Source organism: Acomys minous, assembly GCF_964271855.1.
Source record: "Acomys minous genome assembly, chromosome: 14".
NCBI lineage: Eukaryota > Metazoa > Chordata > Mammalia > Rodentia > Muridae > Acomys > Acomys minous.
Window position 1 is genome coordinate 22,634,058 of NC_140496.1, and position 15,944 is coordinate 22,650,001.

A 15,944-nucleotide genomic window follows, 5' to 3' on the forward strand; every position below is an offset into this window, starting at 1 on the left:
TTTCACGCTAGGCTTTCTTCTACCTTTGGTCTTTCTTTAGACTATTTGGAATCTCTTTAGAATTACCAACATTCTCTTCATATTATATAGTCACTATTATAAGCAAAGACACCTTTAGGGTTATTAAATATTAAAAACAACAATATAGAGAATTCAGCAGACAAATGAGGGCTACTCAGTCAACACTGGAGTTGCCTGTGCCATTAGGTGAGGATGTAGAAATAGGTCTGTGGTTGCCTGGGGTAACAGAGGGAAAATGACCTCACAAGTATAGAAGAAGCTTTTTGGAGTTATAGATTTAAAAATTTTTTCATTACAGTAAACTTAAGATGACTATATCTCATTGATATCTCATTGTATGTAATTGATCTTTAAAACTCAGGGTATAATTTATAATTCTGAGTTGAATGTCCATCTTATGGATGTAAATTGGAAGAAATAACTCGGGATACTGATGGTTGTCATTGCTACTGTCTCCTTATACATTTTCTCCTACTGTAATGACGAAAAGCAGTGTCGTTCTAGAAACATCATCCATGCATGTCTCCCATGGACACGAAGCTCTAGGTGGTACATTAAGGACGCCTGCACTGCAGTGCTCTGAAACACAAGCTAGGGACCTAGCCTGGGCTGGAGTCCTAGCCCCACAAAAATAAACAAAAATAACTCTCTGAGGTAAGATCATAGTCCCTATTAATTCCCACAGAACAATAATGGTAAAGAAAATCAAAGGCAGCCATGAGAGCCTCGGCTGATGGAGCTCATTAAACAGGTCGTTTATCAACAGTTATCCCTGGCAAGTTTACACATGGCTTTTCTAACTTACCATGTGTTTGAGGTGGGTGCCCACTCACAGGTGAGGTGGCAGCAGCTCCCTCCAACTGCTGAATTTTTTCTGACAATACAAGATTCTCCTCCAGCACTTTGACCAGCTTTTGCTTCAAACTTTCCTTTAGACCAGAAAACAATGCACCACACAATAAGAGTCTGGACTCCTGGGGAGCCCCTTTTCCTCTAGTGACAGGACTGAGCTGTGTGACCTCTCTAGAAGTTTGATTCAAAGCAAACACAGTTCAGGGGCAGCATTCAAACTGATCAGTGTAATCCCGGTCTTTCTTGTGGGTAACCCACAACTCTCACTAAACAGTGGTAGCTTTGCAAAGGGCTGGCATTATGGGTTACTAATCTGAAGTTTCTAGGCCCGAATGTGGTGCCTAAAAACGCACTGAAGCTAAGAAAACAGCAACTGAGGACTATGAGTTCCTTTTTTTCTCTCCTAAAGCCAGCAGCCAGATAGATACTCAGATATGGCTGCTGGTACAAGGTTTCCTGCTGCAGCTGAGGGGACAGAGATGGCACTTGCCTCCCATCATTGGGACCACAGTGTGGCCTTCAAGCAGTGTGACCCTACACACTCCCCTAGAGTCTTTGTCTGCTTCCCCACCTTTCCCTTTCAAGTATTTCTTTAGGATTTTTGGATTCGGGATGGGATGAAGGAGTCAGCTCTGAAGAACCTGCATGTTCCCTCCTAACAAGTTTTGTGTTCCTGATTTGTTCTGCCTGCCTTTTTCCTATTTTGCTTCTGGAGTGTCTAAATGTCCACCGCAGTGATGCTCCTTGGGTCCTGGGCTGTTCTAGTCCTGATTTAGTGTCTTTTCTAGTAAAGGAAGAGGAGGAAAGAAAGACAAGGGCCATACCACGTCATTAGGGACCAGCTGCCCTGCTTCTTTCAGCTCGCTCTCCCTCCAGCGGGCTGCTTTCCCTGCCTTGTCTTCAAGCTGTGAGCGATACCACTGCTGAGGAGGTGCAGGCACGACCAAAGACAGGAGCAAGTCTCTGGCAGGACCTGCCAAAAATTCAGATTGGGTACATGGGCCAATCTTAAAAACTAAAGCACAGAGTTCCAAATCAGCAACTGCCAGCTCTGTAGTCTAACCATCACCTTTGGCATGGATTTTAAGTGGCTGTACGAGGTGTTATACCCCAAATCCTTTATGGAGGATAAGTTCCAACCCTCCCTGGATTCCAGAGATGGCTCCAGGGGATGACTTCCTACAAAATGGCAACAGTGGCTCAACATAGAAAAGAAGGCTGATTTTTTTTTTCCTTTTCTATGTCCCTTTATAAATTTTTTTATTAGCATATATTGATTATATATAATAGTGGGTTTTTATCATGATGTTTCATACACATATATGACATATATTACTCTCTTTTGTCCTCTTCCGATATAATTTTTTAATTAAAAATTTTGATGTGAGCCAGGCAGAGGCAGGCAGATCTCTATGAGTTCAAGGCCAGCATGTTCTACAAAGTGAGTTTAAGACAGCCAGAGCTACACAGAGAAACCATCCGGAAAAACCAAAAAGAAAAACAACTGGTGTGGAGGTTGGAGAGATAGTTCATTAGTTAAGAGTATTTGCTGCTCTTGAAGAAAACCAGAGTTCAGTTTCTGGCACCCATGTCAGGGAGGTCACAACTTCTCCTAAGTCTAGCTCTAGGGACTCTGACCCTCTCTTCTGGTCTCTGAGGGACCCTATCTGTGTGTGTAAACACTAACACACACATAACTAAATTAAAATCTTTATAGAATGTTTTTTAGTGCTGGAATGGAGCACTACCATTCCAGTGGATATTCTACCACTGGACCTCACTCTCAGCCCTTAGAAGTTAAAAATAATTTTTTTTCCAGCCCAAACAACTTTCAAGTTTCTAGTTTCTACTTAAAGCTTTACAAACAAGGGCTGGAGAGATGGCTCAGTGGTTAAGAGCACTGTCTGCTCTACCAGAGGTTCTGAGTTCAATTCCCAGCACCCAAATGGTGGCTCACAACCATCTATAATGTGATCTGATGCCCTCTTCTGGCCTGCAGGTGACCTCCAGATAGAGAACTCATGTATGTAAAATAAACAAATATATCTTTTTTTTTTTTTTTTAAAAAAAGCTTTACTAACAAGTAAAACTTCCTTGAATTCTTTCTCCATTATACAAGAAATAAGCACCAGGAACCAACATTTGTAAAGCTGTTTGCCCACGTTTCTAAAGATTAATTCCTAAGAAGAGTCCAAGAATATTAACTCATTTATGTTTTTTAAATCAACATTTCAACAGTCTTTGCAAAGCTCTGATGATCAAACCCAATTTCTGTTGTATTCAATACTGGCATTTCCAAAGGATCATTAAATAGTTTTTCATGCGAAATATTACCAAAGGCCACACACAAGCACACACAGACACAGCATAGGAAGAAGAAAACAGTCATTACAAGGCAATTGGAAAAATAGCTGATTAAAAAAAAAAAACAGGGAAGACAAATGTGACAAAACTGTAGACTTGTTAATTATGGTGTTTCTGGGAAATTTTGGTGATATACACTTTTCCTTGCAGGCTAAGGGAACTAGATGGCTGTTGAAAGAAAAGAGAAAGAAGATGAAGAAAAGAAAAGAAAAGAAAAGAAAGAGAGAAAGAAAGAGGTACCCACAGAGCAGAAGCCAGGCCCCACCAGCCTACAGCAGAGAGCTACCTACTCACCCAGAAACTTCTTGTTGAGGAGGAGGGAGCCGGGGCCATTCCAGTGCGTATCCACCAGCTCCAGCAGCTGCCTGAGGACAGTGGCCGCGTGGGGGGTTCTGGCAGAGATCGGGGGACTATGGTTTCCTGGTAAACCATGCAAACTTCCCAGGTCAGTGGAGAGAGGCTCAAAAAGACAAAAACAAAAACAAAACAAAACCCAGTACCATTTGTGTCATTCTTACACAATAAGGAAAGTAAGATCCAGACATTTAAAGCATTAATAATTCTTTAAAATGAGAAACTTCCATCTTTTGGTTTAGATATGACTTTCTTATTACTGTATTCGAATGAAGCACAGGGCAATTTCATGGCTGTTTTTTCTTCGATGGTGCGGAGATTAAGCCCAGGGTCCTGTTCATGCTAGACAAGTGCTCCACCACTGAGCCTCAAGGACAGCTTTAAAAGTAGTAGATCCTCTGTCATGGTTTGTCCATGGAAGTTTTTAGAATTTAACAATAAATATGTTATTTAGTACTTACATGTATAGTTCAATGTATTACATAATACAAAAAGAAGATTAAACTGCAGGGCATTTAAAAAAGTAATAGTACTTTTATGATATAATAAAATTGAGAGTAATTCAATAAAAAATAAAAATTCATAATAAATTTCCATTTAAACATAAATGTCCAACCTGGGCATGCTGATGCACGCCTTTAATCCTAGCACTCAGGAGGCAGAGGCAGGCAGATCGCCCTGAGTTCGAGGCCAGCCTGGTCTACAAAGTGAGTCTAGGACAGCCAAGGCTGAGAAACCAGGTCTCAACGCCCCCCTCCCCCCAAAAAAAACCCAGGGGAAAAGAACCCAAAACCCATAAATGTCCTCTAACATTTTAAGAATGTAAGTTAAATATCATTGTTGGGTCAAGTACTAATAATACTTCCTTATTAAAAGAAATCATAGCTGGGCATGGTGGCTCACACCTGATCCCAGCACTCAGGGAGACAGGGGCAGGCTTTGAATTCAAGGCCAGCTGGTCTACAAACAGTCCAGCACAGGCAAAAAAAAAAAAAAATCAGATAGATCTATATAGTAAAATTCATAGTTCCTTTTTTTTCATTCCAACCTGACATGCATATTATTGTGTATTTAATATGTAAGTCTATCTCCTAGTCTTTTCTATAGTTTTGTGAACTTCAAAAAAGCAAACGCACACTGGAAATGTAGCTCAGCAGCAGAGTGCTTGCTTAGCATGTGCAAAGCCCTGGGTTCTATCACCAGCAACACACACACACACACACACACGCACGCACACTTTGATTTAAAGACAGCCAAGTTCTTTCTCAATTCTTGGATTGTTTGATATAAAAAAAAACTAAGGATGATTAATTAGTAATGAAACACAACACCAGGACGGTGACGTGAGCTGAGTCCCGTGTGTGGCCTACGGCTGGTAGGGAACAGCATTATGGCTGGGATAAACATGTACTCAGCACAGACTGTGGCCGCATGAAGGACACAGATGGGATCGTTTTTGAAGTTAACGTGATTTGGAGTGAAGGCATAAAAAGGTCTAGTTATAGCAAAAGGCTACTGCATGGAAATTTATTAAAAATAAATATTTACTGTTAATGGTTTTCTTCAACTTTTTTTTTTTTTGAGAAACTTTTCTTTGTTGGTTGAGACAGATTCTCACATGGCCCAGGCTGGCCTCCAACTCCTGATCCTCCTTCCTACCTCTGCTTCCCAAGTGCTGGTGGTATACTCCACCATGCCTAGTTTAATGCTTTTTTTCTTTTTAGATTGAGAATTACAGATTTCAGAAACCAAACAGCACATATATAATTTACAGTCAAGGACCTAGCATGTGTGAAAGCCCTGAGTTCTATCTTAAGCACCCACTAAAATAAGTCTGCCTTTATATTTATGTTAAATCAGCACTTAGACATCTTTCCATATTAAGAAAAAAAACAATGTCTCGCAGGAAAAAATGGGAATATGAAAGATAGTCCAAAAATGTTGAGATTTTTTAATAATATGATACGAAACAGAAGTGAAAACTCTTCTCTTAGGCTGTTTAGTTATATTTAGCATCCCAAATATCTTAAGTGTTCCTGGGACTTCACCCTAAATGTTATCACAGTTAGTGTTTTTTGTCTGATAAAATAGGCATTTGGGGCTGAGAATGTAAAACAAGACAAAAACTAATGAAAATATTACAAGACTGCCCCCTTTAGTGCACAAAAAATATGACTGTCTCTAGAGGCTCTCGGTTTTCTTTTCTTTACTTGTGCTATGTGAAACTATGCCTAGGGCCTCATACGTACTAGGAAAGCTGTATCCCAGCTCTTGCCTTCAGAGATCTGAAAATAAACTGGGAAGGACTCAAAGGGTCAAGAAACAGACAATTTCTGTGAAAGCATCATAATGTGCAAAGAGATTCCCAACAACTGGAACTGAGGATGACGAGAAATCATTTTGATCAGATATTCTGCTTCCTTACAAGGCAGTAATTGGCTGACACATGGTTTACATGACAAAGGGTCATGGACTGTGAGAGTTGTGGTTCCTCAAACTAAACTGAAGGCTCTCTGATGGCAATAAGATCTGAAGAAAAAAAAATGACATTTAGGAAAGACAGTTCTTGATTCTCTGAGTCACTTTCAGCTAAAAAAATTTCCTCTGGATAATCTAATTCATTTGCTTGTAGATACTTTGGGGGGAAATTTACAGCCATTTGAGTATGTGTACAGGAAAGCAAATTAATGATTTTTAGCTGGGCATGGTGATATGGGTCTTAAATCCCAGCATGGAGGAGGCTGAGGCAGGTGGATCTCTGAGTTCGAGGCCAGATCTCTATATGAAATAAGTTCCAGACCAGCCAGGGCTACACAGTGAGACCAGGTCTCAAAATATATTTTGTAAACACTCTTTCAAGTAAATTAGTTATTTGTGACTAGTTTTATTGCTTCCTCTTGGCAAAGTCTTGCGGTACATTAAAGTGTTCCCTACCATGTGCCATGTGTGTGCTCTCACAGTAAGTCACTGCCAGTTCCTTTGTGATAGGAAGCTGAAAAACTAGAAAGCTGGCAGTAGGGGATAGCTCTTCCTAAAGGCAGAAGAATCCCAGGCTTTAGCCTGGTAATATTGCTCATAGGCTTTCGAAAAATCCTCTAGAACTTCTAGCGCTATTGGCGGGAACCACCCCAAACCCCAAGAGCAGCACATTCTGTTCTTGAGCCTTTGTCTTTCTTGTATATACACAAACAAGTCAGTACTTGCACCTCGCTGCCCGTAGCATCTTGGAAACCATGCTTCAGGTTCAGGTTGGCAAGGATATTGTCCTTCCGCTTGAATCCTCTCCTTGAAGGGCTTAATGACCTCTTAGTTGGAATCTCTCGGTTTCCTGAAGTCCCGGGAGGCAGCAGCAGTGTCCGCACAGAGTTTCCTAGAACAGGGTTGCTTGGGAGAGAACCAGGTGCTGGTGCAAAATCACTGAGGCTGCTGGGTAACTGTTGCTCTACACTGGCCAGCAGAGCGGGGTCACTGTTGAAATGGGTTGTGGCATAGAGATCTGTGGAGGAAACAGCCTGGGAAATGAACCTGCCTTTCGGCTCTCACACCTTCATGTGTTGGTGTCGTCATGATCACTACTCTTCAGCACACACTGTTAACTCCTTGAATCCATTTTTTTTTTTTTTTTGTCTCCCTCTACCTGCCAAAACCTCAATTCTGACTAAATCAAACTATCCGCTCCTAGCAGTGGTTAGGGAACATCTGTTCTGACTTCTCTCACTTTGATTCATAACTGCTAGGTTGTTTAGACCTTTATTGCTGCCCAGCTGTAACAAGGGCCCAAATAGTCAAACTTTGAATATCATCTTCCCTCCTTTATCTCACTGAGAACACAGAGACAGTCAAACAGAAGGTGCGTGCCATCTCACCGCTGAATTCATCAGCTGACTCAACATTTATCAGCTGTCTGAATACATCCTCTGCCTCCTCCTTGCAGATAAGCTGCTGGTGCGTCATTTACAGCCAGCTTCTCTGCCGGTCGACTACACTTCCTCTCTTCTGGACTAGACAGGAGTGTTTCCTTGTAGCTCTTCTGTTTTCTGCTCTATCATTAATGCTCCCTCTACTGAAGGCTTTTGCCAGTCTTATAGGACTCCATATCCTCTTTCATTTCTCTGTTCCCTCTTATTGCAAAACTCCTTGAAGGGGGTTGTATATACTTAGTACTCTATTGCTTCATGCCCAAGGTTTTGTTATGGTTGTTTTTTTAAACTCACCTCAATGGAGCTTTTATTTTAATGTATTCCCTGAAGCTATTCATTAATTCTTTTGTATTTCCAAATATCTGCCAGACCCAGCTTCTTCCCTATAGCCTCCAACACAGAACTATCACTCCCCCTCCTTTTTTTTTTTTTCTTCTTCCAGAAGACAGGGTTTCTTTGTGTAGCTCTGGCTGTCCTGCACCTCACTCTGTAGACTAGACTGGCCTCAAACTTACAGAAGACCGGACCACTTGCTTCTGTCTCCCAAGTGCTGGGATCAAAGGTATATGTACCATAAGTGGCTCACTTCTTCCTTTTTGTATTTTTATTTTTTTGAGACAGGGTTTCTCTGTGTAGACTTGGTTGTCCCGGAGTCGCTTTGTACACCAGGCTGGCCTTGAACTCACAGTGATCCGCCTGCCTCTCCTTCCTAAATGCTGGGATTAAAGGCCTGCGCCACCACACCCGGCATCACTTCCTCCTCAACACACATTCCTCACTAGGATGCCAGTGCCACAATCCTTGGCTTTCTCCTCTTCGTTCACCCTTCGCGGTAGTTTGTCTCATCTGTCATGTCCAGTTATTAGGTTGCCATCTTGGAGAAGTTCTAACAGCATCTCAAACTTAAGATGTCTAAAGCCAAAGTCTTGGTAATTACCTTAAAACCTGTTTCTCCTATTCTATTCTTTTTTAAATATCAGTAAGTAATAACTCCCCTTGTCTAGTAGTATAGGCTGAACGTTGGGGATCACTGACTTTCCCCACATTATTTTCAGTCCATCAGCAAATCAAAGGGTAATTTTCTTATAACATATTCAGACTCTGTTATCTCCTCACTGCCTCCACTGTTCTCAAATATACCAACCTTTATCTGGATTTTAACCTCTGAAATGGCCTTTTCTATGTCCATCCTTGCCCCCATTTCACTCCTAACCCAGCGCACAGAGTAATTCTTGTTTTGTGTCTCTCTCTCCTTCTAGATCTCATACATGTGTAGGTCCATGTTTACATGTGAACCCATGTGCTTTCTCAGGCCCTTTGCAGTGCGATGGGGTTTTTCTCTGAAGGCAGAGCTCACCACATGGGCAGCAATGGCTGCAGGCAGAGCTCACCACATGGGCAGCAATGGCTGCAGAAGGCCTACAGCTCCTGCCGCCTCTGCCTTTCCAGCACTAGAACTGCAGAAGCCATCACCCCACCTGGCTTCCTATCAGGGAATCCAAGCTCAGATCCCCATGCTTGCGCAGCAGGCCTTTGCTAACCTAGCCTCTCCCTGGGTCCTCAGAGAACACGCTACTTCTTTGCTACAAATCCTCCAACTGCTTCTGATCCTGCCCAGAACAGATGTGTGGCCATCGCTCTGACCTCATCTATACACATCGTGTCCGTTACTCTTCTACAGCCACACAGGTTCCTTGTTCCTTTACCGTGGCCTTGGGAACTCTGCACTTGCTATTTCCACTGCAGAAAGCTCTCCCTGAAGCTACCTATATGGCCTGTGCTCCCATTTCATTCAAGTCCCATGTTTATGATGTTCCATCAAAGAACTGTGTCCTAACCATTCAATCTGAAATATCACTTCTTCCTTCTTACTTGTTTTTCCTTATTACTCTTATACATTGTGCTATTTTCTATCATAGCATTTATAAACTGACATATTTATATAACTAACTTTTTCTATTACCTTGTTAGGATACAAATAGAGACTTAAAGTTTATGATTTGGTTTTGTTCTTACTTTACCTCAGAACTAGAAGAGTGCCTGGCACATAGTACAATTTCAATAAGCTTTATTGAATAAATGGCTGAAGACCAGTCTCTATAACTTACCCTGAAACTACCTTCTTTGGAGAGTAAAGTTTCCTATTCCATTCTCAATTCAGCCCCCAGAGTAGCTCGTGCTCTCCTGTCCCTGTACCCCATGCATGTGCATATTCATATGTGGTCATGTATGTGGGGCCTGAGGTTGGTGATGGTGACTAGAGAGAAGTAGATGCAGCTGGGAACAGGTCTTGGGATGTTGCTTAACTAAAATAACATGTAGTTGTGAGACTCATATTTCTATATTTTTTTCTCTAACTTGTCCAAGTTGCACTTACACCCTCTACATAGATTTCTAGAAGTTCTATGAACCACAAAAGACCATAATATGCAATTTAAGAAATATGGGGGCTGGAGAGATGGCTCAGAGGTTAAGAGCACTGTCTGTTCTTCCAAAGGTTCTGAGTTCAATTCCCAGCAACCACTTGGTACCTCACAACCATCTATAATGAGATCTGGTGCCTTCTTCCGATGTATATAATAAATAAATCTTTAAAAAAAAAGAAATATGAATGTAATTCAAGAAATGACAGTTCCAAAGTTAACGAGTTTAAAAAGACTGGCAAGCTGACAGGAAGCTATTACCTGAGCTAAGCTTCAGCAGCCTTCCTGTGCTGGAGTCAGGGTTTGACAGGGATGTCAGTAAGTCTCCACAGGGATGGGACGAGGTGGCCTTTATGTCATGTGAAGGCTTCATGCTATGTTCTCGGTTGCTCCTGCTCTTTGGAGGCTTTTTGGCAGGACTTCCATGCAGGGAACGAGTTTGAGAATAATGATTCTCATATTGGGCCAGAAAACCATCAGAAGGTAACTGACAGGGAAGGATCAGGTTAGAGTCACCCACGTCCAGGCGTTTACCCAGTGAGGCATCACGGGTACACAGGTACACATCAGGTTTTGGTGTCAAGTCCTTTTCTGGAGAAGAGCCTGAAGACTTGGTGTCTAAAAGAGATACTCGGTATACATCTCTAGCCATCTTCTCTGGAGACCAGACTGTGGACTGACGAGGCGAGTAGTGTCTGAATTCTAATCCTCATCAAGTAAAACAAAACAAAACAAAACAAAACATGATGAGGGATTCATCCTGGCCCAGCAAGGACCTCTGCTCACTAAGATAGGAAAGGGTGTTAGAAGGAGGTGGGTTTTTGGTTTTGTTTTTTGTTGTTTGAGACAGGGTTTCTCTGCATAGCCTTGGCTGTCCTGTACTTGCTTTGTAGACCAGGCTGGCCTCAAACTCACAGAGATCCACCTACCTCCGCCTCCCAAGTGCTGGGATTAAAGGCGTGTGCCACCACTGCTGGCAAAAGAGATTTTTTTTCTGTTTTTAAAAATGTATTTATTTATTATGATACAAAGCACATTAGAGCACATTATAGATGGCAGTGAGCCACCATGTGGTTGCTGGGAATTGAACTCAGGACCTCTGGAAGAACAGTCAGTGATCTTAACCTCTGAGCCATCTCTCCATCCCCAAGAGATGCTTTTTTAAATAATTGTAATAAATAATAGGAGCCGGGCATAGTGGTACATACCTTTAATCCCAGCACTCCGGAGGCAGAGGCAGGTGTATCGCTGTGAGTTCGAGGCCAGCCTGGTCTTCAAAGTGAGTCCAGGACAGCCAAGGCTACACAGAGAAACCTTGTCTCAAAAAAACCAAACCAAACCAAAATAAATAATAGGATAATGACGACAGGACTTCTGTTATGTGTTTGGTAACCTTGGACTTCCACAGGGATGATGATGACAACAAGACACGTGGGACACTTCTTAAACAAAGAATCTGAATCACTCTGGGGACAAACTTCATACTAATAGAATACCCTAAGAATATTCACTTCAATTGTAATGTCAGAGCTTGCTATGTACTTACTGTTTTTGTTTTCTTTTATCTTTTGAGACAAGGTCTGTCTATGTAGCCCAGGCTGGACTGGAATTCAGAACCCTCCTGCCTCTCCATTTTCCAAGTTCCGGGATTACAGATGTGTGCTGCCATGCATGGCTTCCAGACAGCAGTTTCACATAAAAAGTTAGTGTACCTCCACATGACCACAGTTGTGGCTTTATATATTCCGTTTATAGACAATAGATGGTCTATGATTTCATAGACACCTTGCTCTGCTCACCCTTAAACTCCACCCAGAGATTCTAGTTCACTTACTTGGAACTGATACCTAAGCCAGTTCAACAGTAGGGAATGCAAAATGTATGAAAATGCCAGGCCTAGGTGCTAACTCAGCTCTAAAGCATTTCTCTCAGACAGCTGTGTTTGCTACCCAACATGTCACACAGTTTAGCAAATAGGACAGCAGAGAAAGGAGCAGGCTCTGTGCCCCTTGGTGCTCTCAGAGTTTTTTATGTTTGAAGGGCTTCCTTAGGAATAAAATACATTATTTTAGAATTTGTCACATTAACTCTTCTAACCCTGATATTCATAAGGACCTACAGACCAGCAATGTTTTACCCAATGTCAACATATATAACATGGTAAAGGCCATGGAACAGTATCTTTATTTAGGTAATAAGAATAACTTAAGCATAAAGAATTTTTTTTTTTAAGAGCTGGAGAGATGGATGGCTCAGAGGTTAAGAGCACCACTCTTCTTCCAAAGGGTCTGAGTTCAATTCCCAGTAACTGTACGGTGCCTCATAACCATCTATAATGAGATCTGGTGCCCTCTTCTGGTATGCAGACAGATATGTGGGCAGAATACCGTATAAATAATAAATAAATAAATCTTTTTTTTTAATGTTAAAAAGAATTGTTTTTTTAGGTAACAGCAAATAGATACCCCAATCTTCCTGCTGGAAACATGTAAGCTATGGGATGGTATAAACCCAACAAAGAGCTCACAAGATTGTGGGTTATTTCTAGGCCCAAAGTAGGAACCTAAAAAAAAAAAAAAAAAACTTTTGAAGGTATATTAGTACATAAAATTACTTTTGCCCAAAGTTATTTTAGGGTGAAAGGAACAAGTGACAGGTTCTGCCCAAGGTAAAGGACACGACAACTGTATCCTCACATACTGTAAGGAAAAAAATGTGGGCAGGATACAGTGTTAAGGGTACAGATAAGCTGGAAATAAGCCGTCTCTGATAATGACTTGTGCTGGGATTAAAGCAGTCCCAAACTGATAGTACTTGCCAGAATCAAATGAAAATTTGTTCTGGAAAAGACAAATACATGTAAGACTAATAATTATTGTTTAAATAATTATTAAAATATAAGAGTAAGCAGACACATAAAACAAACAAAAACCAAAGTATTAACATGAATGAAAACATATAGACCTACAAAGATCTGATATTATAAATAATATATACCAGACAGCTATAAGTCTATTCTGTTTAAGAAAATATACAACAAGCCTACATTTTCCTTAGAATAAGTGACCCAGACTAAATCAAACATATAGAAGAGAGAAAAAAATTTAAATTAAGAATCTAGGACAGGGGCTGGAGAGATGGCTCAGAGGTTAAGAGCACCGGCTGCTCTTCCAAAGGTCCTGAGCTCAATTCCCAGAAACCACATGGTGGCTCACAACCATCTATAATGAGATCTGGTGCCCTCTTCTGACATGCAGGCATACATGCAGGCAGAACACTGTGTACATAAGAAATAATAAATCTTAAAAAAAAAGAATCTAGCACACAGATTTATTAATGGATTAGGCATAGCTAAAGAGAATATTAGTAAAAGAAAAGGCAGGCTTCGGGGGGTGGGGATGCATGGCTTTAGTTCCAGCGCTCAGGACGCAGAGGGACGCAGAACTCTGAGTTCCAGTCTACCCTGGTCTAAGAGTGAGTTCCAGGATAACCAGAGCTACACAGAGAAACCCATTCTCAAACAAAGCAAATCAAAAGGAAGATGGGCCAGAAGGATTATCCAGAACATTGATCAAACAAAGAAAAAAAAAAAAGGAAAATATAAAAGAATAAGAAAAAGAACTGGGCACTGTGGCACACAACTTTAGTCTAAGAGGGGGTGGGGGAGAGGGAGAGAAACTGAAACTCTGATATATTTGATTAAAAGTCCAGAAGAAGCTGGGAGTGGTGGCGCACGCCTTTAATCCCAGCACTCGGGAGACAGAGGCAGGCAGATCGCTGTGAGTTCCAGGCCAGCCTGGTCTACAAAGAGAGTGCAGACCAACCAAGGCTACACAGAGAAACCCTGTCTCGGGAAAACAAAAAAAAAAGTCCAAAAAAAAAAAAAAAAAAAAAAAAAAGAGAGAGAGAGAGAGAGAGAGAGAGAGAGAGAGAGAGACAAAGAATAGTGCATAAACCATAGTTATATTTTTCAGAACTAATGAGATAAAGTTCATGAATTTGAGAAGCAGAATAAACACCAAACAGGGAAAATAACAAAAATATGGACGTCATGGCGACCCTGCATAAAACCAAAGACAACCATCCCCCTACAAGCAGCCACGGGGAGGAAAAAGTAACACATCCCCACCTAGGCTCTCCAAATCAGCCCGAGGAGAGGTGACACGGTGGGGTAACAGCTATGTTCTGAAAGGCGCCGCTGACAGTGAGAACCCTGCACTCATCAGAAATCCCCTTCAAGCACAGCGACGACGAAGCGGAACACAAACACAACAGAGTTCATCACCAACAGGCCCACGCCCAAGGATGCAGTTATAAGTTGGAGGAAATGATCTCATAAGTGATGGGAAGCTGGGCTAAAGAAAGAAATGAAGACAAAGATAAATTTAAATGAAAACTGTATTAAAAATATCTGTGGGGTTTTAAAAGCATGAAGACTAGAAATCCACAGGAACTCCATGGGGGATGCAGCTCAGGGCGGAGCGCTTGCGCAGCACCCATGAAGTCTCAGGCTCAAGTCATGGAAGCAGAGCTCTGTAGGAGCAGTAACTTTTGGGGCATGGGGAACTAAAAGGAGAAAAGTCCCTTTATGGTTTTCGTTTTGTTTTATTGTTTTGTTTTTGCTGTTGTTTTGGTTTTTCAAGACAGGGTTTCTCTGTGTTGCGTTGGCTGTCCCTGAACTCACTCTGTAGACCAGGCTGGCCTCAAACTCAGAGATTCCCCCTGCCTCTGCCTCCAGAGTGCTGGGATTACAGGCGTGCACCACCGCGCCTGGCCATTTATGGTTTTTAATTTACCTAAGAGAAAACTTAAAAGAAGAAAAAAATTAAGATATTGACAAATTGTAAATTGTGTAAGTTAAAAAATATTGTCATTTGGGAAATAACACTAAAAATATACAAATGACAGAACTTAAATATGGTAGAGAGAAAAATAACAAATCTAAAAGAAGGCAAGAAAAGTAAGAAAAGGAGACAGTGCAGAAGGAAACCTTCACTCTTCAAGCAGAGAAACCTCCCAGAAGCAGTTTTGGGGAAGTCTCTGGGGAAACCAGAAGAAGGGTCAGCTGACCAGAAGATGCAGAGCTTCTGCACTGTCATTTCCAATTCCAACCCATCCAGAGCTCACTGAGTACCCAGTGAGTAAAATACTTACCATCTTCCTGGTGGGGGTCACTTGTCTGCCTCCTTGTTCCTTCTTGCATCTAAAAAAAAAAAAAAATTGAAGTTTGAGGAAGAAAGGCATCTGTGAGTGTTAAGACCTAGCTCACAGGACTGGGAGTGCAGAGGACACCCATCCCTGGAAGCGGGGAAAGAGACCTTCCAGCAGGGTTCAGGGTTGACCATTTAAAAACAGTCACAACACAAGGAGGCTCCAGAGTTGCTGCAGAGCAGGGATGGAGACTCCTTGGAAGCACAAACTATCCTTAGAAGGTAAAAGACACACCAAACACTGAAATACTGTATTTTGACTACAAACAAGTTAGATAAGATCACTGTTTCTCTTCCCGTGTGGGGTGAGCGAGCAAGCAGAGGTTGGTGTTGGACGCCCTCTTCTATTGCTCTGCACCTTACTTTTCAAACAGGGCCTCTTATTAACTGTGGCTCCCTATTTGATTATTTTGGCTGGCCAGTAAGCCCTGGCCCTGGGGTTTGCCTGCTGCACTTAGTGCTCCCAGCACTGGAGTTTCACATACACGAAACCGTACATGCCTTTTACATGGGAACCCAAATCCAGCTCCTCAGGCTTCTGCAGCATACACATTACCCACTGAGCCATCTCCCCAGCCCAGATCAATTTTTCCAATTTTATCCTTTCTATTTAAAGGACTTTTCTATTTATTTCATTTTCTGATAAAGCTGAATACTAGCTACGGGAACTAAAAAGAGTTTCTTCTTCTTCTTCTTCTTCTTCTTCTTCTTCTTCTTCTTCTTCTTCTTCTTCTTCTTCTTCTTCTTCTTCCTCTTCTTCTTCTTCTCCTGAAACAAGGTCTTGCAGTGCAGCCTGCCTG

General features: G+C 41.7%; 1 protein-coding gene across 6 annotated transcripts in view; it reads right to left on the minus strand.

Moving 5' to 3' along the window:
- The window catches only part of LRRC36 (leucine rich repeat containing 36), a 55,897-nt gene that overhangs the window by 9,672 nt on the left and 30,281 nt on the right, over positions 1-15,944 (minus strand). For 3 of the 6 annotated variants that reach the window (XM_084755514.1, XM_084755515.1, XM_084755519.1), the window contains exons 7-12: positions 15,089-15,137; positions 10,196-10,642; positions 6,792-7,087; positions 3,532-3,697; positions 1,698-1,846; positions 827-950 (exon numbers count right to left, since the gene is read on the minus strand). In XM_084755514.1, coding sequence (XP_084611640.1) covers positions 827-950; positions 1,698-1,846; positions 3,532-3,697; positions 6,792-7,087; positions 10,196-10,642; positions 15,089-15,137 — 1,231 coding nt within the window. The remainder of the gene's footprint in view (positions 1-826; positions 951-1,697; positions 1,847-3,531; positions 3,698-6,791; positions 7,088-10,195; positions 10,643-15,088; positions 15,138-15,944) is intronic. The other 3 variants (XM_084755518.1, XM_084755517.1, XM_084755516.1) reach the window with 3 other exon arrangements.